The sequence below is a fragment of the Drosophila subpulchrella genome, chromosome 2L, assembly GCF_014743375.2.
Source record: "Drosophila subpulchrella strain 33 F10 #4 breed RU33 chromosome 2L, RU_Dsub_v1.1 Primary Assembly, whole genome shotgun sequence".
Taxonomy (NCBI): Eukaryota; Metazoa; Arthropoda; class Insecta; order Diptera; family Drosophilidae; genus Drosophila; species Drosophila subpulchrella.
In genome coordinates this window covers 19,394,922-19,420,606 of record NC_050610.1, presented here as the reverse complement: position 1 = coordinate 19,420,606, position 25,685 = coordinate 19,394,922, and the positions used below count along the sequence as shown (strand labels likewise).

Here is a 25,685-nt window from a genome sequence, read left to right as displayed (position 1 = left end):
AACTATCTCATGTATGAAATTTTGGATGCCAGGGAATAGCTATTGGCATATCCAACTTTATTAATTTTTTGTTTTAGCCTAAAAGTAGTTTTGCTTAAAATGTGCCGATTTTAAGCGAATATTTTCTCCTCCCTGCGCTTTTTGGTGACCACCGTGCCCGGTTTGTGCTGCGCCTCCGGGTGATTTGTTAGTTCCGGAGGACAAGTCGAGACAGGACTTGCGGTTACACATTGCTTCAGGTCGTAGAACAGAGCACTGTCGTCCTTCGTGACGAACGAGATGGCACAACCAGTCTTGCCAGCACGACCCGTACGACCAATACGATGGGTGTAATCCTCGATGGTCTTGGCCATGTCGTAGTTGATAACCAAGGACACATCCTTGATGTCGATACCACGACCAGCCACGTCGGTGGCCACCAGGATGTCCTTTGCGCCCGATTTCAAAGCAGCCAAAGCGTACTCTCTCTGCTCCTGTCCCTTGCCACCGTGCAACGTGCAAGAGTTGTAGCCCAGTTTCTCCAGTCCCTTAGCCAGCACATCGGCGCCCTTCTTTTGATTGACGAAGATAATAACCGGTGGATCGATCTTTCTCGAGAGGATTTCCATGAGCTTCTTGCGCTTGTCGTTCTCGCCCATCATGTAGACTATTTGTTCTGTTCTCTCCGTTGGCTTTCCTACGGATCCAATGTAAACCGTAGCCGGTCGCCGGAGATACGAGCGAGCTAATCTTTCCACAGCCGGAGGCATCGTAGCCGTAAACATCACGGTTTGGCGGTACTTCTTTTTGGTGTAGAAGTTCTCCATCAACTTTGTTTCATCCTCTGCCTCCTCGGTATCGGGCTTCAGATTTGTGACCGGCATATATTCCAGGATCTTCTGGACATCGGGCTCGAAACCCATGTCAATCATACGATCGGCTTCGTCGAGGACAATGTATGTACATTGGTTGAGCACCAAATACCGATTTTCCAGCACATCGATGAGACGACCAGGGGTGGCAATGACAATCTCGCAACCCAATCGCAGGCGGAAACCTTGCTCCTCCCTGGACAAACCACCCACAACGACCACCGTTCGTATGCCCAAGGGTTGCCCAAATTTGATTGTTTCCTCCTCGATTTGCTGGGCCAACTCACGCGTGGGAGCCATGATAATGGCATAGGGACCCTGATCCACATCTTCCAGACGTTCGATCTTCGGTAAGGACTGGATCCAAGAAAGTAGAGGTATAAGGAAAGCCAATGTTTTACCGGAACCCGTCTCAGCCACGCCAATAATATCCCTATTCTGCAAACCAATGGGGATAGCTTGTCTCTGAATGGGCGTGGGTTCCTTGTAGCCCACTTTATCGATAATATCGATGATCTCCTTGGGGAATCCGGACTCATTCCAACTCCTAATGGGATTGGGAATTCTGCCACCCTTGATGGTGATATTGTAGTCCTCCCTAAAGATACGCCAATCGCGTTCGGTCATCTCGTCGTTGTCTTTTTCCGACCAGTGTCGATCATCCCACTTTTGTTTGTCCTCCTTTCGCTTCATTTTCTTTAGTCGCACCTTCTCTTGCTCCTTCTCCGCTTCGGTTCGCCTTTTCTCCAAAAGATCACCATAGAATTTGCTCTGGGTGCGCTTCTGCTCCTTGATATCGATGCCGGCCACGTTTCCTCTGCCAAAAAACTGAACATGATGACGTTCTTTGTAAAGATTGTTGTAGTCTATGGAGGTATCTTCTCCGGCATCCCAATCGAAAACGAATTTTCGATCATTAAGTCGGCGAACCCTACGCTTTTTCTTGATTATGCCAAGGTAACGCTCCCGAATGGCCTCCAGTTCCTTCTCTTTGTCCTTGTGGGTGAGATCCTCAGCCCGCTTGTCATCGCCTCGTTCTCCACGATCGTTTCGATCACCCCGATCTCGTCCGCCTCCTCTTTCCCGGCGATCTGGTTTGGGTGGCGGTGCCATGATGGCCGGTGGAGGAGCTCCCGATGCCATGGCCGTGCCCATGGAGATGCTGACCTTGCTGGCGGCGGCCATTTGTTCACGAGCCGCATCGTGGGCGGCCCGCTGGCGCTCCACTTCCTCCTGACGCCGCTTGATGGCTTCCAGGGCCCGCTGCTCCTTGGTGAGGAAAACGGGCTTGCTCCTGGCCTCCTCCTCTCGTTTCTTTTTGTCCAACAGTTCCTCCAACGAGAGGGGCTCCTTTTTCAGCTTGGAATCATTTTCATCCCGGAGCTCATCGTCGTCGACTATTAAGGGTTTGGGTAGACCATCACCAGAATCCATCTTCAACTTCTTTTCAGCACCACCACCACCAGGTCGTCCGCCTCCTTCTCTTTCTCTGGATCGCTCCCGGACATTTTCCCGAGGCCTTTGACGTTCCGGTGACCTCCGCCTGCCGCGATCCTCCCTGGAAAGCGAAAGAGTTCAATTATTTGGGGAACCTAAACCATATTTCACCATTAATTTAAATGAAACCCACCGGGAACGCGACCGCCGTTGGCGTCTGTCTTTCTCCCTCTCGTACTGCCGGTCCCGTTCTCTCGCACGGTCTCTGTCCCGCTCGCGATCGCGGGGATTCCCCACCGCCGGCCGATCCTCCCTGTATCGCTCCCGCGACCTAGATCGACGCTTTTTGTCGTTAACCATTGCTTTTTTCCAAATTAATTAAAGGTTTGTAAACGTTTTCGGCTTGCAGAAGAAACAGCTGATGGTGATGATAATACACTAACGCCTAAAATATCGATAGCAAGACACCTATCGATAGAACCCTATTGGTTATTTAAAATTAAAAGTAACTGCCATTTGGCCGACATATTTTTTAAATTTTTATAAAATATTTTATTCATTTATTTGTTTATTTATTTATATAAAGCTAGCTTAAAGTTATAGCTATAGGCTAACTAAATTAAGAGCTCTAGCATCTAAGGCCTTATAAAATATAGCAAATACAATACCTTTTGGCGACAATAAAATATATATTTATTCTTCCCACTGTAATACACAAGAAAAAGAAGACACAACATTTTATTCTATATTCTCTTGATACCCTACATACATTGCTGGTCATTTCCATAAGAAACAAGATACTTATTGTTTTTTTTTTACTATTTTTTTCCTTGAGTTCTTTATTTTCCATAACAAATGACATCAAAACAACAGAGGACGCAAGATTTCGCAGTGTTTTTGCTTCTTGTTATACCCTTGCAGAGGGTATATTGATTTCAGTCAGAAGTTTGCAACGCAGTGAAGGAGACGTTTCCGACCCCATAAAGTATATATATTCTTGATCAGCATGACTAGACGAGTCGATCTAGCCATGTCCGTCTGTCCGTCTGTCCGTCTGTCCGTCTGTCCGTCTGTCCGTCTGTCCGTCCGTTTCTACGCAAACTAGTCTCTCAGTTTTAAAGCTATCGGACTGAAACTTTCCCAAAAGTCTTATATCTTTTGCAGGTAGTATATAAGTCGGAACCAGCCGGATCGGACAACTATATCTTATAGCTCCCATAGGAATAATCGGACAAAAAAATGAAAAAAAATTATATCTTTGGTGTTTTTTAGCATATAAACTCCTAAGCTTGGAAATAACAATTTTTAAATTATTTTGAATTTTGAATTAAATTTTATCGAAATCGGACAACTATATCATATAGCTGCCATAGGAACGATCGGAAAATTTGTGGAAAAATAATATGAAAAAAATTATAGCTTCGGTGTTTTTCAACATATAACCTCCAACGCTTGGAAATAACATTTTTTAATTAGTTCTGAATTTCGAATTAAATTTTATCAAAATCGGACGATTTGCCATAGGAACGATCGGAAAATTGGTAGGAAAATAATATGAAACAAATTATAGCTTCGGTGTTTTTTAACATATAACCTCCTACGCTTGGAAATAACATTTTTTAATTAGTTCTGAATTTCGAATTTCATTTTATCAAAATCGGACGACTATATCATATAGCTGCCATAGGAACGATCGGGAAATTGGTAGGAAAATAATATGAAACAAATTATAGCTTCGGTGTTTTTTGACATATTATCTTATACTATTGGGAATATCATTTTTTGTGTTTTTAAATTTAATAATTATAGCTGCAAGGGTATATAAGCTTCGGCTTGCCGAAGCTAACTTCCTTTCTTGTTTTTTAACATTTTTTTATTTAAAAAACAATTTGAAATATAATTTCCAAGCAAGATTTTTTTTTTAATTTTTTATTTTGTTCCATTTACTTTTCAAAATGTGTTTAGGCATCGACCCAGAATTGGGCAGTGATGTTAATTCCTTGGGATGGCTGGCTGGTGACATTGACCTGGGCGTATATGAAACCTGGACCACCACTTAGCAAGGTCGAGGAGGGTCCCGAGCTGTTGGTGAACCTATCAATAATGCTTATGTACCGAATAGTTTTGGTGTTTGTCTGGCCCTGTTTATATATAGAAGAAATAAGTTAAGAATATTCATTAACTAAGGTAAAAATCATGAGCTACTTACCGTCAGTGGGAAAATAATTTTAGTTGTCACATTTTGATTGACCTTCTTGTGAATGGTGACGTTTTGGGTGCTAACCAGCTTGCTGCTGGATAATTTGGCACCCCAACTGGCATTTGCAGCCAAAGCAATGGCCAAAATGGCGGAAAACACAAGAGCGATTTGCAAAACCTTCATTATGAAATCTTACTGAAGAATTCGGTTATTGGGCTCTCACTTTTATATAAAAATACCCCATACTTATCTATATTGAAGAGTAATATTTTATTATCAATTTCTTAGAAAGGCGACCAATTAAATACATACTATATTTAGAGACAAAGCTTATCATTAAACGCTTCGTCATCCATTGGTGATTCCTTTCTAAATTTAATTATTTACTTTTTTATATTTCTGTTACATGAAAAATTACAATATTGGCAAAATTTTGAATCGTATTATTTGCACATTCATTTTTAATATTAATTTATTTACAAAATTGTTTTTTTTATTCAAATGGTTAATATAAACTATCACTTGAATCGAAAATTAGTTTTATACCCACAAGTGATTCTCTTTAGATTAGATTAGAAATAGAGCATCCGGAAAAGTAGGTAAACATACCCTTAACCCTACAGCGTCAACTAACCCTATGTTCTTACATTAACAGTTTTTGAGTTTGGAGAGGGTTTTTAATAAACGACTTTTATTAAACAAATAATACTTTGAAACCTTTTTAGTTTACTGGCAAACATCTCGTTGTGACAGTACTGATGATAGCCAAATTAATTAATACCTGTTTTAACCGCGTACCTAATGCTATTATTAATACTTATTTAATACTGAAGTGTAAAACATTTTTGGAAATATTTGCACTTATGTTTTATATAAATAGGTTTATCAAATCAATCAAGAAAACTTTCAAATTTCAGGTGATTGTATCTGACTATCGTTAATTAGCGATATATACTGCAAAAGAGTGTGTCAGCTTGGTATATTTTTCACCACTTTTTTGGTATATTTGACAGTGCTGCCACACTTTTCGAGTCATTTTTATTTCAGGGGCGTAGCGGGGTTTAAAGAGGCTAGAAGCTCCACCGGATAACATTTTATAGTGTTTTTGGAACCTAAATAACAAGTTTTGCGGAAGCAAATATCTTGTTTAACTAAATATTAAAATATTAGAACACTTATGGGGTGATAACAGCAGTTGGCAGCCTCTTTCTCGTGAAAGGAACCCTGTCGTCAGCTTTCCAACCTCCGCCCGTGATTGTGATTATTCTTATTGGAGATTACTCGGCGACAGCTGGAAATTGTAGGCGTTCGTTGGGACGTCTTTAGTGTTTCCGGATTTCTCGCACTCGCACCACGGACATCGAGATGAGCGCCTCCGCGGAGCAAGAGACGGCTCCGATTGCCAATTCCCGCAACGTTCGATCGGGGAGCGTTTTCCGTAGCTTCGGATCCCTATTCGGAGGTAGCCAGAACAGCGGAGATCGTCCCCCCACCCCGCAGGATGGCGATGGCTATGTGGAGTTCGGAATGCAGGATCCGGAGCGGAATAATGGCCGTACTCTGGGCACATTTGCTGGCGTCTTCAGTCCCGTGGCTTTGTCCATGTTTAGTGCTTTGGTGTTCATCCGTGTGGGTAGGTAATGGCGGTGACGTCACAAAACACTTGTTGTTGATGGTCCATTGAACTCGACTTTTCCACTATTATAATCTTTGTTCAGGCTATATCGTTGGAAATGCGGGCCTGTACATAACCCTGCTGCAGTTCCTCATCGCCTATGGAATTTTGCTATTCACCGTGGCTTCTGTCTGCGCCATTTCGACCAATGGAGCCATCGAAGGAGGAGGCGTATATTGTGAGTTCACGAAAATTACTGATATATTATTATCATAAAATGAACTCATAAATACATCATTGCATTCATGCTGTATCTAATAGCAGTTCCCTGGAAATCGACTGCTTAAAATACAATTAAGTATACAATTGAGGCTACAGATAAGCATTAACAAACCTCAAGATTCGTAAAGCGCGAATGTCATTATGCATACATGACTTACATCTAGAGTTATAATATTTCTATAATATTTCATCAAGACATAGTATATCTTTGAATTCATCCTTTAAAGCCCAAGTATTGTAATAAGATTTAAGATTTTGCCTTCATATCAATGAAAGTTAATAATAAGTGTCCACTAAGCACAAAAGGTATATTTTTGTACATTTTATCTAACTGGCTGTATTATATTTAGCTTTAATTGCGTATTACAATAGTGCCAATCATGACCTAAAGACTTGCCAAATAATTCATATGCTAATTGAAGTTTCTCTTTCACACTTTTCTAACGATAAAATACTTTGTAAGTAAACGAAGTGGTAATTTTAGTAGACCCCTTTTCCTTAGGGATTTTATAAGTCGTCTTTTTTATTTTTTTGTAAATCTATAAATTCTATTTTTATCTTCCTAGTTATGATCAGTCGCACGCTGGGCTTGGAATTTGGTGGCTCGATCGGAACCCTCTTTTTCTTTGCCAATGTGGTGGGATCTGCGATGGCCATATCCGGTTGCACTGAGGGTATCATGGATAACTTCGGACCGCGTGGGCATTTCGTGAGCGGGGACTCCCATTTGCCGGATGGAGATTGGTGGCGCTTCCTTACCAGCAGCATGATAAATACCCTGCAGCTGTTGGTTTGCCTGGTGGGAGCCGCTCTATTCGCCAAGACGTCAGTGCTTATTTTGGGAACCGTGACCGTTTGCCTGTTCGCCACGTACATCAGTTTCCTGGTTGTGGGCGCCACCAACAATACGGTAAGACAACTTGATTTACACTGAAAAAACACTAAAGACTTTTACAAAATCTTACAATCTTAAAAAATCGTATTATGGAGAACTATATAGTTTAAAAAAATTATTTATCACAAATCCTAAATAGAAATTATCAGATTCATTTTAGGATTAGATACATCTACAGTGGTCGGCATAAGTATTTTGACAAAATAAAAGTTAAGTATACTCATAACTTGAATTTACTTCTTGTAAACTATAGGCATCAATGGAAAGGTAATTTCAATGCCGTTTGAATGATACAATACATTTCTTTACCCATTCAGTACTTATTGAAAAGGACGAATTTGTGTAAATCAACTTTGAAATTTAAAAAAAAAACTTTTTTCCTCGTCTTGAAAACTTAAATTTTTTTATGCAAAAAGTTTCTTCAAACAAAAATAATAGTAACTGCAAAAAGAATTTTTCAAATATCATTTTGCTTATATTTTTTATGATTTTTTGAAAGTGACAATGTCGGAAAAAATTTGTATGAAAAAGTCAAAAATATGGCTCAAATGCCTGTTTTTAAGCATTTTCAAAAATTCATAAAAAATATAAGAAAAATGATTTTTGAAAAATTCTTTTTGCAGTTACTATTGTTTTTGTTTGAAGAAACTTTTTGCATCAAAAAATTTAAGTTTTCAAGACGAGGAAAAAAGTTTTTTTTAAAAATTTCAAAGTTGATTTACACAAATTCGTCCTTTTCAATAAGTACTGAATGGGTAAAGAAATGTATTGTATCATTCAAACGGCATTGAAATTACCTTTCCATTGATGCCTATAGTTTACAAGAAGTAAATTCAAGTTATGAGTATACTTAACTTTTATTTTGTCAAAATACTTATGCCGACCACTGTATATGTTAATTTTTGTACACCCAATTTTCGACGAATCTTTAAACTTCATTTAATATGAAATCAAGTGCTTTATTTTTTCACTGTATACCTATTGCTCATGGAGTTAAAGCCCTGTCGCTCTTATCATTTTAGATGTGATATCGATATCTAGGCTATCAAGGGCTCAATTTGGGTTTATTTTAAATATTTGTCCAAGGCTTATCGAGGTTGATAAATATTCGGTTGGAGCTGGTCAGAAAAACTAAACAAAGTTTACGCCAGAGGTGCTTTCAATGCTGACTCACAAATATTTATTACTGACTTAATTGGGATTTAATCGAAATAGTTGTCTCATAATTACAGGAAATCTTTGTTTGTTGCAAAACATTCTTATTTATTTTATACTTTTTGGTTCATCTAGCTCTTTCTATATGACTAATCGTGAGATTGATGATTTATCACAATGTTTTGTTTAAGAATTCCAAATGTTTTTAGACTTAACATTGCCCAAAAGACTGATCATAAAATTTAAGATTTATCGCAGACTTGGTTCTGCCAAACTCCTTTAAAGGACTACATAACATTTTATCAAAAACAAAGTATATTATAAATAAACAAAATTTTTAATTCTTTTAGACAAAATCCCCTATTCTAAATACATATAAAAACAAGCAAGGAAAAATAAACTGATAAGACAGTTTGAGTCATGAAGAGAGCGTGCCGAATGCATGCTATAGTAAAAACTAAACAAGTATACATGTGTATATAGACTGTAAAATCATATCATACTACTTATTTAATGAAAAATTTCCATAAATGCATTCATTACTTGCTTTTTAAGATTTATTAGTTAAAAGTGCTTACGGTTGCGATAACACACATTTATGTATGGCCATTATGTACCGATTTCAGATACGCGTACCCGGGGACAATATTTTATCAAATACAACACAATTTCTCGACTATACGGGTCTCAATGCCACCACGCTGCGGGATAATCTCGGATCCCACTACGGCCGCGATTACACATCGAATGGAAAACAAGTGGACTTCTCCACTACCTTTGGTGTGCTGTTTTCGGGAGTTACGGGAATTATGGCCGGAGCGAATATGTCCGGGGAGCTGAAGAACCCATCGAAGAGTATTCCCTGGGGTACACTATCCGCAGTCGCGTTTACATTCGTCTCCTACATTATCCTGTCCTTCCTGATGAGCTGCACAACACCGTACCTCACCATGCAGAACAATTATCTGTTTTTGATGCCAGTGAATCTGTGGCCTCCATTTACGGCAATCGGAATTTTGACCGCTACCTTTTCAACTAGTCTGAGCAACCTGATTGGTTCCAGCAGGATATTGGAGGCCTTGTCGAAGGATCAAGTTTTTGGAAGCCTCCTGAACTTTGTGATTCATGGAACTTGGAAGGGAAATCCCATTGCAGCGGTTGCAGTGAGCTGGTGCCTCGTGGAGTGCATCCTCCTGATAGGATCCTTCAACATCATTGCCCAGATCAATTCGGTGCTTTTTATGCTATCGTACTTGGCCACCAATGTGGCGTGCTTGGGGATCGAGCTCACGGGTGCTCCAAACTTTAGACCGCTCTTTAAGTACTTCACCTGGCACACCTGTCTGGTTGGATTATTGGGCACCCTCATTATGATGTTTGTGATTAACCCCATCTACGCCTCGTCCTGCATTATTTTGTGCCTCATCCTTGTAATTGCATTGCATCTATTCTCGCCTGCCACCCAGGCAGCGCAATGGGGCTCGATTTCCCAGGCCTTGATGTTCCACCAGGTGCGAAAATACCTGTTGATGTTGGATCCCCGCAAAGATCACGTTAAATTCTGGCGTCCGCAAATCCTGCTGCTGGTCTCATCGCCACGTTCCTGCTGTCCTCTGGTAGATTTTGTTAATGACCTGAAGAAGAGTGGTCTGTACATCATTGGTCATGTGAAATTGGGTGACTTCAGGGGAGTGGAAGATGCGGAGGAGAACCAGCAGTGGTGGTCGTTCCTGGATCACATGAGAGTCAAGGCCTTCACGGAGGTCACCTTGAGCAGAAGCATTCGAGAGGGAGTCCAGCATTTGATTCGCCTGTCGGGAATTGGAGCAATGAAGCCGAACACAATTATTTTGGGATTCTACGACAACGAAGCCCCCCGGGATTTCTTCAAAAAGTACATAAAACTATCAAATCTACAAAAACAATATATAATAACCTATAAACGTATTGCAGCGGTTCCTCCCCCTATAAAACCGATGACTTCAATAATGGCGATATCCAAAACTTTCCCATTCGACGTGATGGCGATCCCAAGCAATTCCAAATCCAGGAGTACGTGCAAATCCTTTGCGACACTCTTAGGATGAAGAAAAACCTGTGCCTTTGCAGAAACTTCCAAAGATTGGACAAAAACTTTATATCCATGTGAGTGGGGAATTTAATTTAATCGTTATCAGCCTAATTTAATGTTCATTTTGTAATGTAGGAGCAAGCATGTAAAGTACATTGATGTGTGGCCCATCAATATGTTTAATCCAACATCTGGAGATCCCTTTGATATGGTGTCTTTGTTCATGATGCAATTGGCGGTGATAATGCTGGCCAAATGGAAGCATCTTCGAGTAAGAATTTTCCTGTGTGAGGCGAACAACGAGCGAACTGTTGGGTCAGTTGAATTGATATAAAATAATGTGTACATTGAATAATTCATTTTATCACCTCAGCACCTTTGACACCCAGGCCCCTCAGATGGAGATTTTCTCAAAGATGAAGCTGGAGCAGTCCCTCAAGGAGCTGCGCATTACAGCCGACATTGTGGAGATTCAGGAATGGAGTAGGGACACCGATTTCAGCCGACATGCCCTCACCCTTAAGCAATTTACCGCTCAGGCGGACAATGTATTGCTGGAAGATGATGACGAGGTGGGCGAAGAGACCCTGAATCGCTCGCTGCTCTACATGCAGCGGGCCAATCAAATCATACGCGAACGCTCGGATCAGACGGCATTGTCGTTCATCTATCTGGCTGCTCCGCCGAAGCTCTCCACGCCGGACTTCGCGCAACGCAGTGCCAGCTACATGGAACTGCTAACCGAACTGACCGCCGATTTGCCGCCCACAATTCTCGTCCATGGTGTCAGCACGGTGACCTCCACAACGCTCTAGACTTCGACTGGGATTTTTGCATTTCCATGAGTGATAAAATCCGGGTTCCAACCGGATAAAACCAATTGCGAGGGGGTCATTCGATCGTTGTGTGCGTTTCTGTGGGCTCACAGCTTTAGGCATAATCAAGAAATATAATCCTCTAGGGTGGGACGATTTCGTTGCAAAAATATGATGTTAATATCATATTTTGTTGGCAAACAATTATTTTAATATCTGATTTTAATTTTATTTTAAATAGTGATTGTTAGTGTAACTATAAATTTGTAAAATCTTTGTCCCTATACTTGTTTAAAAACATATCGTCCTACCCTATTAAATAACTCTAGTATATTAATTTCATGTTTTAGCTAAAATAATATTTATTCGCACAGACCCGCAAATCAATTAATATCGTAAAACTTGGAATCAAAATTTCATATCAAGAAACTTAAGCATAACCCACGCGGACCATCTCGCAACTGATGAATAATATCATATTTAAAACTCATCCTCAACCGAACCCACACCGATATTAACTTCTTTGTGATTAAACATAAATATTTACTACTGATTCACGATTAAACATACCGCAAGGCAAAAAGTATTAGATAACTGCAATTGATTGCGGTTGTAAAATTGATGATTTCATATTGCACTTAGTTCGTAAGGACCTTTTAAGGAGCCCTTCACAGTTTGACCGAACTTTGATGGATTGTTTTAGACAAGTATATTGTGTAAGTGTAAACTTTATGAAACTGTGACTAACCGCATAATATGATTATTAATCGCAGCATTCATTGTAATCGGTTCTTTCCAACAACTTAAATAAAGACTTAGCGATATGTTTTTATGTAATGTAAAATGATTTTCATTGAGGGTCTTGTATAAACAGATATTACTCCCAAGTTTAAAATAATATTATTGGTACCCATACCAATTGGTTATTTTTATCAAATTTTCGCCAGTATGTGAAACGATATCCTTTTGATTGTTTCTTTATCAAAGCATCCATTAACACTTTCCGCTTTTGGGTCAGGGTGCTCTTATCTGCCTTTAACTTTGTTTGTGAATCGTTTACCGCTACCATTAAATGCTTATTAAGATAGAAGGACGGGTCACGTGTAAAAGAGGACACTGATTGCCCAGCAGGAGCATCGGTAAAATCAGGAGCAGCGGCAGACGGTCAATAGAGTCATAAATGTCACCCGGTATACAGTTGATCCTGTTGTTCCACTATTTATGTGATGACAATTTATGATACCCATCAAGGAAGGTCGCCGTCGCACTTTGGCTTCGCCCTGATTACCTGCCCATGTCCTTGCGAGGATCACTCTCCGTTTCTGTTACTGTTTTTATCCTGATCACCGCTCAAGTGTCAATAAATTCCCATAAACGCACGCAATTGCCTGACACTTTTTCGGGGCGCTATTCCTGGCAGCCTAACGGACATTTTGACGATAGTAAGGGTTAGTCGAGTTAGGGGAAATATCCTTGTTAAGACCTTGAAGTGTGTCTAAGTTATGGCATGAGTTTTGTGGAATTTGTCGCATGCCCTAAGGGATCTAAGGAAAACATTTCAATATTTATACATAGACCAATGTCCTTTTTTGGGATTCATTTTATTATGGCTAGGGTTTCATTTTATAGTCTGAAAACAATTTTTACAATACATTTAAATTTTCCGTTTTCACGCTACTAAACCTATTTTTAAGTCCCTAGCAGACATACTGTCTGGAAATCTTTTTGCACATCTGTGTATGCCCAAAAATTGGGAGACCACAACAAATTTACTTGGAAACAAACAAATCGTTGCATTTAATAATTCATAATTCCAGATTATTACATGGTAATTATGCTAGGGACAATAGAACTCAAGTCGAGTTCAATTCTGAACAACAATGAGAACAAAAACCAGAATAGATCGATCCATTGTTTGGCATTGTATAACAAAGAGTGGGCTCAACAAGTGTCGGGCAAGAAGCGATTCCCATGGAATTCCTCGGGACTCCGAGACTCTGACTTCTAATCGCATTTTCGCAATTTAGCGCCAACTACTAATCCGCAAAACGAAAACGATTAATCTGGCAGGGAAAACCCAGTAACACGCAACAGCCCGACGCAGCCGAGGATTATCATCAGATGACCTATTGTTGGTCAGATGAAAAGAAACGTGCATGAAGAGAGGTGCCTACTTTCAACCAGAACCGCCCACCAACCAACTACCTATTGTTGCTATTTTGACAGGCCCAAGGAAAAAAGAACCTCTCGAAATCCCAGGTAGCGCGGAAAAATGCTAATTGGAAAACCCAGATCCTCGTCTCGAAGGCGTTGCCGATCTTTAGGTTATCCGCGAACCTTTCTCCCGAAAATATTGCAGCATAATGCCTGATCTGGGCCAGGATTTCAACTAAGCTGCGGTCGCGTGGCACTTTAAACAGAGTCGATCGATCCATCAGCTATCATCATCACCGTCAAGATCAAACGTCAAGATCCTTTGTCGGCTCGGGACTTTGTTCCTTGACAATTTGTGTGAAATATCTGGGCCATCTTGCAGTGGCATCATTTGTACTCTTTAGCCATGCTTGGCGCTTCTTGGTCAGTGTTTTTCAATTGTTTTGGACGTTTTCTTTAGAAAATCAGCGAACTCTTCGAATTGATTTTCCTCCTGATGTTGCGAGTCTGTGGAGTTAATTAACCTTTCGATGCGGCCACTTGAAAGTGGGCTTGAGCTGGGCTGGATTCGAAATGATTACGGTGTGGAAAGTAGATCTTTCGAATGGATGTACATGAGGAGTGGGAGTCACATATTGTGGGGGAATTTAAAAGGAAATATGTTTCGATTTTAAAATTAAAGACCTTTTTAAATAGTTATATTTATTATAATACTTAAAAGCATCATACGCTTATAAGTAGTTGATTTCAGAAATATTCCGAACTAATACATGTTGTATGTAATTATGTGCGTTTTAAATTTAGTGTAACAATCTTGTTTTATAAAGAGGGTTAACAAAATTATAAATATAATTTAAATTACTTTGAGCTGATTAAATTGCACTCAACAAACTTTAATTCGATCAGATCGATAGTTTAAGAGATATGGCAGTTGCGAGTTATGTTTTTCAGCTCGATTGGCCTGTCGAAACTCATTTTAAACGCGTTTTTCTCGAAACTACCAAAAGTTATGAATTTATGAAATTTATGGATGACCAGGCATTACATTGAAATAATATCAAAGTATATTCGATTCTTTAACTAATTCTTTGCAAATAAGCCGCCACTCCTTTCATGCAAAGCAAGTCTGGGAGTTTGGAGAAAGCCACTTTAAACACATATTTAAATTTGACCCAATAAAGTGTGTACGATCGCCTAAAATCGAAAGTTGCAAACCGCATAAAAATTTGCTTCTTTGTTATTACCAAGAGCTGGAAACCAACTCTTACTAGACCACAGACATGCAACGAAGATTATCCAAGACGATCGAAGGGATCCTTGATGGATGCAAAAATTGTGGAATGATTCCCACATGACCAGACGCCTTTGTTTGTTCGCATTTTGACCTTGGCAACCATTGTTTGACTATAAAAAGTCAATTTCAGCGCATATAACAAAAGGGTATGATTACAGACGGTAGCCAAATGACAGGTCAAACAAAAGAAGTCGACCTGTAGCTGATACAGTGAATACCTGGGAGAAAGAGGGAGAGAGTTGCTGGCCAGGGACAATTAAACGTTTTGACCGCAAGCCAATTTAGGGCACGGGCTGTGTTCTTGATCCTCAAGAGGTAGGTATTCGGGTACCTGAGAGGATCGGATCAGTTTGAGGCAGCGAATCAGGTAGCAGGGTACACCAAACTCAACCAATCACGTAAGAGCCGGGTCTTCAGCAGGCAGCTATATAAAGCCCGAACTTCGACTTGCCACTTCAGTTGTCCTTTGAGCCTGCAAACGTAAACATGTTGACCAACAACGAGCTAATGGAGCAGTTCTACTTCCCCGACGAGACCCCAGCGATTCCCGAGTTCCTGGGCAACGATACCTTCCAGCAGTTGGAGCAGCTAATGTACCAGCAGGAGTTCAGCACCAGCGATAGTCAATCTGACGGAACCAACAGTTGCTCCTTGGAGATGTTCTATGATACTCCGGCGGTCCTGGAATTGGAGCACATGTTGAGTGCCCAGGAGCAGCAGCAGCAGCATCAATCGAATCCCTTGGGCAAGAGTCAAGGCAGGAGTTCGAAATACTGGAACAAACAGCAGAGGAGCAAACCTTACGACAAGCTGTCCACCTCCATGTCATCATCAGCATCCTCTGCCTCATCGACTGGTTCATCATCCGTTGGATTCGGTGGCGAAGTCCTAAAAAAGCGGCGACTGGCGGCCAATGCCCGTGAACGGCGGCGGATGAACAGTCTGAACGATGCCTTTGACAAGCTGAGGGATGTGGTTCCCTCTCTGGGACACGACCGGCGTCTCTCCAAATACGAAACTCTGCAAATGGCGCAGGCATACATCGGGGATCTGGTCACGTTGCTCTCCAGAGACTACTAGCCAGGCGGACGATCCTTCATCCTTCCTTCAAACGGAAGTCCCATTGCGGGCTGTGTTGCAGCAACACCTTCAACCTAGTGGAAAACTTATAAAGGCTGTTAGTTTATAGTTTATTATCATAGTTGTAAATAATTGTAAGCAATAATTGTCTAATAAAAATATAAAGAATATAACCTATTCATTTTTTAATTGGTATCTTATGGAAAGTATGTGATGGGAAGCTATATCAATCTTTGTCCCTCACTAAAAAAATTTATTAATTTCAAGGAATGCTTAAATATTATTTTAGAAGCCTTTGTTAAAAAAATAATTCAATAAGCTGTTTTAAGATACACAAACTACATTATACATATTCATTGCCTTTAAAGGTAAAATCCTGTGTGTAAACCAAGTTCAATAAATAATTTCATATATAATTAATATAGAATGTTACAATTTAAAAACTTAATAAAGATAATAAAAATGTGATACATAGCAAATAAATATTAAATACGATTGAATGGTCTGAGAAAATAAATTTAACAAAATACATTCTTGATAAAAAAAAATCAAAATAAATTTCTCTTCAACATTTGTTTACATTCGCCACACTTTCAAATTAACCCGAAAAGGGTATCCTTGTTATCCTTGAGAGATGAGAGCGGCATGTCTAAGTAGGGAGTGTGCCACACCCACGAACCATAAGTAAAGGTCAAAACATCAGTTACCAACGGAGAATTAATGAGTTCCGACTTCCGACACAAAGTGAGGGAACTCCAAAACAGAAGTGATTAAATGCGGCAAACGTCAACAGGTAAACACTACGGATACGTCGCTGCCTTAGATCCTTCGAACTGTAGATGAAAATTGATTTAAACATAGTCATTTGTAAATGCTATGGGAAATGTGGGTGTACCCAGGATCCCAAACGGAAGACCGTGTTCCAGTAAATCAAAGACTAAGTCCCGAAGATTACGTTTTAAATTTCAAATATCACATTATGTTTGTATTTATATAACTAAATACAGAGTATTGCTTAGCTTACTGTAACTAGGTTATATTGCCAGATTCGAAAGTAAATCTCAGAAAATTGCTCTTCACTAAGTCTATGTTTAAAGGTAATAAATTGAACTTATCTGAAAATTATTGAGATTACAATAAAAATAGAGACACTAGCCTATTTAATAACAAAATCACAACGATCGTCAAAAAAAAACTATGACAAAATTTTTAAAAGACATGGATAATAGACACAACGAAGAGATAGTGTTTTAAGGAATAACAAAAGAAAGCTTTGTTGTCACCATAGATAATATTGGATGCCCTTGCTGAAGATATTATAATTTTGGTCAGACTTTTGCAACGAGGAGTTGAAATCCCTGCATTTTGGTAGTGGGCAAGTGAGTCAGCTTGTTACTCAACTTACTCACAAAAATGAATTCAAGTTGCTGATAAGAATATCTCCTAAATCACTGGAAGAAAATTGAAAAAAAATTAAAATGAAAATGGTTAAGAGTTTGAGTTATTATATGGAAATATCTGACTAAGTGGCCGTCTGGTTTGTTGCATTTTATTTATTACTTTATTATTTACTTAGTGTAAAATTTATCAATTTCAAAACCATAGATGTATAATTTTAAACTATCGCGGATCAAAAAACAACCTATAGGTTCTATTAAAAGGATTTGACCGAGTTCACCGCAAGGGCATGCAAACTTCGGCTTGCCAAAGTAAATTTCATTTTTCATAGTTAAGTAATACATTGAAATTTGTTATATATTTGTTAAATATAATTATCATTGACAATTAGTGAAGAGCATAGAACTTTTTGAATCACGTTAACAATAAACTTTTGGACTAATTTTAAAACTATTTACAATAATAAATTTTTATGATTAGCACTATAAACTAGAAGCAAAGGCGTAGTAACTAACTAATAGAGAACATATCATTAATCTAAGTAAACACACTAACATAAGATACGATGTAAGTGTAAATTGAAAGTCTTTGCAAGCGTTTGTCTTAGATTTCCCCTGGATGATGCCTTAAGAGGTTGGCTGAATAACGTTGGATGATTGAAGAACGGTAAATGTCCATGGACCAAAATTTAATATTTTACCTTAAAAAATAACTCAGTAAAGGCCGTCGTCAATTTTATTTAAGTTGCGTTAATAACTTGTGTTTCTTTACGTCAAGAAATCTTTTTATAAAGATTTGGTATCCTAACGCAGAAATGAGTCAAAAATAAAAGTGAATTACACAATTAATTTACATTTTAATTAATTTTACATTCAAATAATTTTAAATCCTCGTCTTAGAGTAACAAACATGGGCAGGCCAAATTATACATAAAAATGTACAATAATTTCTGTCAACGTCATCTGCCCACCGCCCAAAGGGAAACCAAGACAACTGTTTGGAGTTAATGTGTTATCTGTTCTATACAATACACTTTTTTTTGTTAAGTTAAATCAAAGTGAGATAGGTGAAGTCTAAAACTAGGGATTCTCTCTTTTTGTAGATCTATAAAATACGTAATTACATCATCCAAGCTTTACCACGCATGCGCCCGCGTCCACGCATCGGACCGCCGGGTCCTCCTCCTCTGGGAAAGAATGGGCGCGGTCCGGGACCAGGTCCATCGAACCCAGGACCGGGCATCCGCTGATAAGGCGGTCTAAACGGCCCTGGTCCGGGTCCGTTCCAACCCCGTCCTCTGCCACGCCCGCGCTGCATGCCATCGGGACCGTTCATCGGTGGACCATTGAAACGCTGGAAAGGCGGGAAGTGAGGTCCATAAGGGGGTCGCGGGGGCGGCGGTGCTGCACCTCCTCCCATTTGCATCGGATTCATTTGGTTCCAAGGCTGCTGCTGTTGGTGCTGGTGCTGCTGATGCTGATGATGTTGCTGCAGTTCTTGTTGCTGCTGCTCATGTTGTTGCTGTTGATCCTCGTCTTCGGTCAAAGGTGGGCCCATAAAACTGTTGTTCGTCTCCCACGGATTGATAAACTCGGATGGAGTTTCCAGCAAAACAGGTCGCGAGGGCGTTAAGGCGCCATTGGCCTCGGGATCAGCCTCTCCATTATCTTCCTTGGGTTCTACAAGGCAAATTAAGGTAATTACTTTACAGAATAAGCAAGTTTTTGATGATTACCTCTTAGTGACTCATCCAAGTCATCATCAGACATGTCCATATCAATTACCATATCAGCGGGATCATAGCGTGCAGCGCCATCCACACGATCCGATTCAGATGAGGAGCCTGTTTGAGCGATTATATATGTGATTTGGGGCTGGGAAATAATATGCTTATACTCGTACGTACTGGCATTAGATTTAAGAGGAGAGCTGGTCTTGCTTTTGGCATAGTTATTCCCAGGGGGAGCCATGATGCCTTCATCATTGGGATTTGGGACAATGCGGTAGTCAACATCACCGCCAGAAAATTCCTGAAATGGGGAATATGGTATATTAACAAAACACCAAACGAAACCGATGAAATTACATATGCTGCTAATGAAATACTTTACCTTTTCGGCTCCGCCTGGAGAGCCAGTAAGTGATATTAAATTCCTGTGATCAATGTCCACAAGCTGCCTGGACTTGTCCTTGCTCAAACCCAACTTTGCCCCAAATTCGAATGCCGGCGGGAGCTGCAGGGTGCGATGGTCCACATCCTCGGCGCCCAGCGCTGCGGAATTGCTATGCAGATGCTCGTTATATTCGATGGGGGCAACCGCGGAGCTGCCCTTTCGTTCAAAGTGCGGCGGCGAATGGGGAGTTGATTGATTCGCGTACGGGGAGGAGCTTGCTCCACTGCTATTTAAGCTAGAGTCCAGCGTCGTCCAGGACATGTTCATATTCCAGGTGCTGTTGAAATCATCTGCAGATCCACTGGCGGTTCCAATGGACGGTGGCAAGGGCGGCGGTGGCATTGGCGCCGGCGTGTACTGATTCTCCTGAACCCCACTGCCTCCTACTATTCCATTGCCACCGTAAAGATGAGAGGCTGGCGGCGGGACATATTGCTCTTGGCTGCTGGAACCAAAAAGGGGCGGATTGGGAGTGTATTCAGCGGGACCGCCAAGACCCGGTATGGAGCTGCTGTCGGAACTGGAAATGGGCTCGGGTTTGTAGAAATTGGCACTCGGTACATAGGCCTCGTCATCCGGTCGCGAACCAATCACTTCGATGGCACTTCCCCGATCCTTCGAGTCCCGCTTGAAGTCGTTGATATCAAAGGGTAGTTTGCCACCGTCCAGATAGCTTGTGAAGCCATTCAGACTACCGCCAAATAGGTTCTGTTAGGGAAAATAGTTGATAAATGTAAGGGAAATGTATTATTCATAGATATTAGTACCAGTGGCACATTATTTTCATCGGGCAACTGGAGATCTGCATCGCGTTCGGGTGAAGGAGCATTTACGTCCGGCGAGGGTATGGGGCTGGCCAGGTTGGGTATGGTCTCGTCCAGCTTTCTTTTCACTATTTTAATGCGCGTGCCAAAACTTTTATAGGCCTGTAAAAAAAAGTAATGTAAGATCTTACATTTTTAATTAAATTTGATAAACTTACGCTGGCCACCACCTTTACTTCTTTGCCCTGGTGTTCGTAAAACTTTTTGGCCGCTTCAATGCTGGCTAGAACGGCCTTCCGACTCTTAATCTCGTTCTGCAGGTTCTTGTTGTATGCATTGATGAAGGCCACACACCGCTCCACCTCCTTCTCAATGTCCCCGGAGTGGCTTTTGTCCTTCAGTTGCTGTTTGATGACCTCGATCTCGAAGGTTGGCGGCTTGGGCAGCTTCTGCATGCTTTTGTCGGTGATCTCGGCCAGTTCGACGCACTCCCTCACCTTGGCTATCAGAGTGGCGTTCTGGAACTCGTCACTGACATCGACCTGGGACTTTTTGGGCGGCGCTATGTTGAGCAGGCCGCTCAAGTCGCTTAGGTACTCCTCATTATAGATCTCACGCTGCTCCCAGATCTTGAAAATTCGCAGGATTTTGTCTTTGACGCGCTCGTCGCTGTATGAAGAAAATAAGGGATTATTTATAAGAGTAAAAATTGCTGTGTAAGGGGTAAATTAGGTAGCCTGAGATTGTTGGGAAATGATATCCCCCTCCTTGATTTGTTTATTATTAAATCTTACTTAAAGGGGGTAATTTGATATGACGCGAGGTAGAGCTTATGTTTACTTAAAAAACTCTACTCCATCAAGTAAGCTATATCAGGGTTGTGGACTCCCAATATTTATAGGGATCTTAAGATATGTATAGATATCAAACTGACAGTAATGTTTAGGGGCGTGAAGATATTTACAATGAGTTATAAACAACAGAAATAAAAATTCAAGTTTCGGTCTGCAAAACATTGTTATACAATCTAAGGAATTCAGATGGATCATCTGATACCATATCGTGAAGTACCAGAATCTTGATGGAGTGAGTTATGGTAACCTCTCCATTTCGGGATACTTACCGCACCATTGTAGTGGCTCTTTGGAGGGCTGTGGCCCAGCACTCTACGAACTCGTAGCGCTTGCGCTTGCTGTACTGGATGACATCGTTGGCCAGGTAGAACAGTACCAGGCGGTGGTCCACGCGAACTGGGAATGTTAGGTTGGGCATCGTTAGCTTGTGCACTATATAGTGAAGCACTATAAACTCACCCCTTTTGAAGACGTTCAGCCAGCACTGGATGATCTTTTTGTGATTCGTGCGGTGCTGCAGGCACCAGTTGGACATCTGCTGGATGCCCTCCTGCGTGTCCTTTAGCGCCTCCAGTCGCGTCTCGAACAACTCCTCGTCGAAGGTTTCCGTCATTTTGATCGATCCTACTTGGCGGCTATCTCCTCAGCACATTACAATTGTTTACAACGTTTTTGCCGCTGCTAATTTTCAGCGTTGTATTTCACTTTTCTTCTTCTCCCCACACGCGCACTCACTGATTTTTCGCTTGCTCTGCTTTTCCCGCTCGATTTTTCACCAAATTCTTTACATTATTCTATTCATAAACTGACTCTGCACATTTTCCCGACCGTTTTATAACTATTTAGCGTTTGTTTGTTACATTAAAATAACAAATTCGGTTAAAAAACAGAAAAATCGTGCCCACTTTGCTAGAGATGAAACTTAATCGGATACTATAGATTTTTTCTATTGCAACGCTGGGGTGGTTGATGTCTGCACTAAGCGTGGGGAGTGCATTCGCTATGCTAATTATCGATATTAACCGAAGCGGTGGAAGGTTTATAGCCCGAATCGTTGGTGGAAAACTTGACTAAAAAAACAGGAAAACAGTGTTTTATTTATCCGCATTTACCCAGTAAAGACTCAAACCAAATTTTAAAATTCTCAGATTTTAAATTTCTTGATTTAAAATCTACAGCGTTGCAGCTAGGAAATTAAAAGTATCCGTGCTGCCGTTTCACAGCACTGGCTAGAGGTTGGTGTTACCAGATTGGGAAAGTTATGACTCATATTTATGGAAGAGGAAGAGCACATGTCGCCTTGATTCAAAAATATTGCATTTTTTAGCTTTATAAAAGTGTAGGAACAGAGAGGAACGAGAATGGATAATATAAAAATTAGGAGAAGAAAAAGGAGAGTAGGTCGCAAACATTTTTAAAAAAATTAGCAAATAAGTTCTTCATCTAGTTCTAGCTCCTAGTCCTTCTTCTGTTCCCCCACCTTACTTCAAAATCAGTCATGGAAGAAATCAAAAAATTTCGAAATTCTTTTGAAGAAAAATGTTCTTCAAAATATCTATTTTCCGAACTCAAAACTTGCTAGACAAATACTTTCCTAACGATTGGACTTCTGATATAGAAGCAGTGGCGAATGTAAAAGGAGATTTTGGAGATTGAAGTAAAATTGTTATAAAACCTTTTTTTATAAAATCCCAGTTTTGATGTTTCCCAAATATTTAAAGCATGTGCAAGTATGAATTAAAACCATAAATCCTAACTTTATACATTATTTCCCAACACCCGTTTTGAATCCGCCCCTGATAAACAGAGAGAGAACTAAAGAGGGGCGGCTTTTTGAGAGAGCGAAACCTATATAAGCAAGCGGCACAAGCAGAAAGATATCCTGTAAGGATTCGGACGCGAATGGAACAACATTTTTGTTTTGACTATACCGACATTATCGTTACTCTCGTAAATTTTGCCGGTACGTGAACGTTTGTGTTTTCTTAGCTCATTGATAACAATTTGTGTCTAAATGCGTGGGAGATTTGTTGGCCCTTGTTGTTGGTATTGCCTTAAGTTGCCGGCATATGGTGTCCTGACTAGAGATGAGCAAGTGAAAAATATTACATGAAACAGGGTTAAAACAATAAAGTCTTATAATATTCCTAGGGAAAAGGTTACCTACAAAACGTTGGTTATGCTTTTAATATACTATCCAAACCAAATTGTATCTCTGTGTTTGTAGTTCAAGTAAATCACTGATTTTCCGCTTGAGTTAGCAACAAGTGAATCATGATTCGTGCGTGAATAGACGTGTCACGTTTTCACCACTTTATGCCCCACCGCCTGCGGTTGTTATGATTTCGTTGTTGTTTAATTTTATTTCGGTTGGACAAGTGTGCAACAAAAACTAATCAAAAAGTAAGGTTATTATTTGGTGGGAAAGGGGGTGTATAGGAAAAACACTGAATATTTGTCATGGATCTGTGGGATCTGCTTACGAAAACACACAAATAAAATCAAAGAAAATAAAAGCCTGTGTCCTTGAACCTTCTTATGGCATCTCGAATTTCATTCGATTTTCCTTACATAAATTAAAGTAAGGTATTATATTTAAGAACATTGATGTTTTGTAATTTGTGAAACCCAATACATTACAGTGTAGGTTTCTTATAAAAATATTATTTTACCACATTTCACGGATATAATAAAAATGTATGAAGAAGAAATAGCGATAAGCAATACAGAGTAAATATTATTAAAGGTCGAACATTTGTTCCAATTGCATACTCATTTTTCGTAGCAGTCCAATATTCCCCAGCCAATCCCTTGCCAACTGTGAAATGAGATGAAGCTCTGCATTCCTTGCCAGATCCGCTTCCTCGTCGCCATTAGGGCCATGTAATTATTCTGATTACTTGGCTCAGACCCACAGACAGGACACCAATCACGGCGGCAACAGCAATAACAATGCCAAATCCCATGCTGCGCCACTGACCCAGTGCCAAGTTACGTCGGTGTCATCCCCATTTCCACTCCGATTCCGTCCGGACCTTTTCCATCCGGCTCGGATTCGGTTCTGGTTCTGATTCTGGTCCTGGTCCTGGTTCTGGCCATTTGACCAGCGACGCCACACGGCCAAGGAAATGCGCCGTAGCAAGTAATTACGCCTCAATTGCTGCTCTCCCTTCAAGGACCTTCGTTTTGATTGTGTCCGGAGCTCAATAAAAAAAATTAGATAAACTAGAACGGAATTTCGAGTGGCTTAAAGTGTGGCAAAAGGAAACGCGAAAGGGAAGCGCTCAAAAATCCGAAAAACCCTAATAAGGTGAGTTAAAATACTTACAGTTAATTTCCCACCTACACCCAGAATAAAATGTCCTTGATTTTGGTCCACTGACTTTATCTTAAGGAATAATGAGCTAAAAAGGGTATATATGGCCTCAAAAGTGGAATTCTAAAAATTGTATCTTTTTTCTAGGTTAATAGGTTGGCATACTGAAGGCTTATAATTATTTTTAAACTTTCTTCAAATGTTAATTAACAAACAATCAATTTTATAATATTTTAAACCGTTGTGTTTCAAATTTTTATAGATCTTTCTGGCTTTTTTGATACATACTCCAACAAATGAAATGACTCATTTAGTTTAACATGTAACATCAAGATATAAAAGTGTTTTTAAATTTTATTTTCTGAAAAATAAATAATGATTAAGTTCTCAATATTGACTTCTGGACTTTTCATACCTTCTGTTAAATAATTTTAAAAATAGTATACAAAGATGGTAAAAATAATTATGTCATATTTTTAGGTACTTTTTTAATTATAATAATACAATTCCAAAAATTTCTATACTAATGGGTGCGTTAAAGTAACTGATCCCTTGTTCTCTAAAGTCATTTCCCGTATCTTTAAATATATGTTCGTTAGACAGCTTCCTTTAACACCCGCACAAGCCCAACGATAATCACAATTAGCCCACACCTTTTGCGCAATGAGAAACAATAAACCCTAATTAGAAGGCAATTCCGACGACAACATCGCGCATTTGAAAAGCGTTGGGTTTTCCACTCGTGTAACCTGATTTTCCGGGCCCAAGGGCCTGCGTCCTTAGTCACACACACTCAGTGGCGTTTGTCAATTAGTTGCTCGTTCGCAGGGCAACGATTTCCCCCGGAGTTTCCCCCACTTTTCCACTGACTCAACCGATGGCGTCGCAGTTTCATCTACTTCCGGCAAAATTTAATTTCAATTTTCCCAATGCTCTGAAATGGCAGCTTATGATGAAATGCACCCTCAATATGCATATATGCACAATTACACATTTCCATTTGCATATCCCAAAGCGTTTTGCCACTTCAGTTGCAGTCCTCAACTTTTGATTTGTACGCCAATCAATGTCGCAGCCATAAAAAGTCTAGCATACAACAGAGCACATGGGGAGAAAATGTGTCAACATTTCCGGAAAAAACGGAAGACAGGGAAAAATGGGTAAAGAGTGAAATAAATTTCAAATGGTTGCCTTCAACCTGTGTTGGCGGAATCGACGTCATTGCCCAGCATCCCACGTTCTCAGAGGCTAAAAATTGAAAGCGATGTAAACAAGTTCAGGCGTCAGCATTAAATTAGTGTGATGGCTTAGTACTAAGTTAGTCATTTTC

General features: G+C 40.2%; 6 protein-coding genes across 7 annotated transcripts in view; 3 read left to right on the top strand and 3 right to left on the bottom strand.

The window, feature by feature from the left end:
• Positions 1–14: 14 nt before the first annotated feature.
• LOC119547212 (probable ATP-dependent RNA helicase DDX23) lies at positions 15–2,648 on the bottom strand. The gene is made up of 2 exons (XM_037853962.1): positions 2,482–2,648; positions 15–2,409 (listed from the first exon to the last, which is right to left on the bottom strand). Exons 1-2 carry the CDS (start codon positions 2,646–2,648, stop codon positions 111–113), a joined length of 2,466 nt encoding a protein of 821 aa, XP_037709890.1. The 3' UTR covers positions 15–110.
• A 1,553-nt stretch (positions 2,649–4,201) lies between these two features.
• On the bottom strand, positions 4,202–4,671 carry LOC119548213. Its single transcript, XM_037855346.1, has 2 exons — positions 4,498–4,671; positions 4,202–4,429 (listed from the first exon to the last, which is right to left on the bottom strand). The coding sequence occupies exons 1-2, from the start codon at positions 4,669–4,671 to the stop codon at positions 4,250–4,252; spliced, it is 354 nt and encodes a 117-aa protein (XP_037711274.1). The 3' UTR covers positions 4,202–4,249.
• Positions 4,672–5,589: 918 nt separating this feature from the next.
• Positions 5,590–12,158, top strand: LOC119547275 (solute carrier family 12 member 9). The gene is made up of 7 exons (XM_037854056.1): positions 5,590–6,121; positions 6,207–6,341; positions 6,952–7,295; positions 9,062–10,329; positions 10,389–10,580; positions 10,642–10,821; positions 10,880–12,158. Exons 1-7 carry the CDS (start codon positions 5,854–5,856, stop codon positions 11,319–11,321), a joined length of 2,829 nt encoding a protein of 942 aa, XP_037709984.1. The 5' UTR covers positions 5,590–5,853; the 3' UTR covers positions 11,322–12,158.
• Positions 12,159–15,255: 3,097 nt separating this feature from the next.
• LOC119547580 (basic helix-loop-helix transcription factor amos) lies at positions 15,256–15,849 on the top strand. The gene has a single exon (XM_037854486.1). The coding sequence runs from the start codon at positions 15,256–15,258 to the stop codon at positions 15,847–15,849; it is 594 nt and encodes a 197-aa protein (XP_037710414.1).
• A 2,234-nt stretch (positions 15,850–18,083) lies between these two features.
• LOC119547579 (atrophin-1) lies at positions 18,084–21,955 on the bottom strand. Of its 2 annotated transcripts, XM_037854485.1 has the most exons (8): positions 21,499–21,955; positions 21,309–21,435; positions 20,404–20,854; positions 20,189–20,347; positions 19,359–20,129; positions 19,154–19,277; positions 18,983–19,090; positions 18,084–18,926 (listed from the first exon to the last, which is right to left on the bottom strand). In XM_037854485.1, exons 1-8 carry the CDS (start codon positions 21,650–21,652, stop codon positions 18,367–18,369), a joined length of 2,454 nt encoding a protein of 817 aa, XP_037710413.1. In that variant the 5' UTR covers positions 21,653–21,955; the 3' UTR covers positions 18,084–18,366. The 2 variants fall into 2 exon arrangements, with proteins under 2 accessions (XP_037710413.1, XP_037710411.1); XM_037854483.1 differs by having other exon boundaries at positions 19,154–20,129.
• A 2,260-nt stretch (positions 21,956–24,215) lies between these two features.
• Positions 24,216–25,685, top strand: part of LOC119548622 (dual 3',5'-cyclic-AMP and -GMP phosphodiesterase 11) — a 66,182-nt gene continuing 64,712 nt past the window's right edge. The window contains exon 1 of the mRNA XM_037855994.1: positions 24,216–24,349. The gene's annotated coding sequence lies outside the window, so the exon portion shown is untranslated. The remainder of the gene's footprint in view (positions 24,350–25,685) is intronic.

Coding starts and splice junctions, on each gene's coding strand:
- LOC119547212 (XM_037853962.1), bottom strand. CDS start 2,648: ATGGTTAACGACAAAAAGCGTCGATCTAGGTCGCGGGAGCGATACAGG. Junction 2,410..2,481: donor CAACGGCGGTCGCGTTCCCG/GTGGGTTTCATT, acceptor TTCGCTTTCCAG/GGAGGATCGCGGCAGGCGGA.
- LOC119547275 (XM_037854056.1), top strand. CDS start 5,854: ATGAGCGCCTCCGCGGAGCAAGAGACGGCTCCGATTGCCAATTCCCGC. Junction 7,296..9,061: donor TGGGCGCCACCAACAATACG/GTAAGACAACTT, acceptor TACCGATTTCAG/ATACGCGTACCCGGGGACAA. Junction 10,330..10,388: donor CCCCGGGATTTCTTCAAAAA/GTACATAAAACT, acceptor AACGTATTGCAG/CGGTTCCTCCCCCTATAAAA.
- LOC119547579 (XM_037854483.1), bottom strand. CDS start 21,652: ATGACGGAAACCTTCGACGAGGAGTTGTTCGAGACGCGACTGGAGGCG. Junction 20,855..21,308: donor AGAGCCACTACAATGGTGCG/GTAAGTATCCCG, acceptor TTCTTCATACAG/CGACGAGCGCGTCAAAGACA. Junction 18,927..18,982: donor CTTGGATGAGTCACTAAGAG/GTAATCATCAAA, acceptor TTTGCCTTGTAG/AACCCAAGGAAGATAATGGA.
- LOC119547580 (XM_037854486.1), top strand. CDS start 15,256: ATGTTGACCAACAACGAGCTAATGGAGCAGTTCTACTTCCCCGACGAG.
- LOC119548213 (XM_037855346.1), bottom strand. CDS start 4,671: ATGAAGGTTTTGCAAATCGCTCTTGTGTTTTCCGCCATTTTGGCCATT. Junction 4,430..4,497: donor AAATTATTTTCCCACTGACG/GTAAGTAGCTCA, acceptor ATATATAAACAG/GGCCAGACAAACACCAAAAC.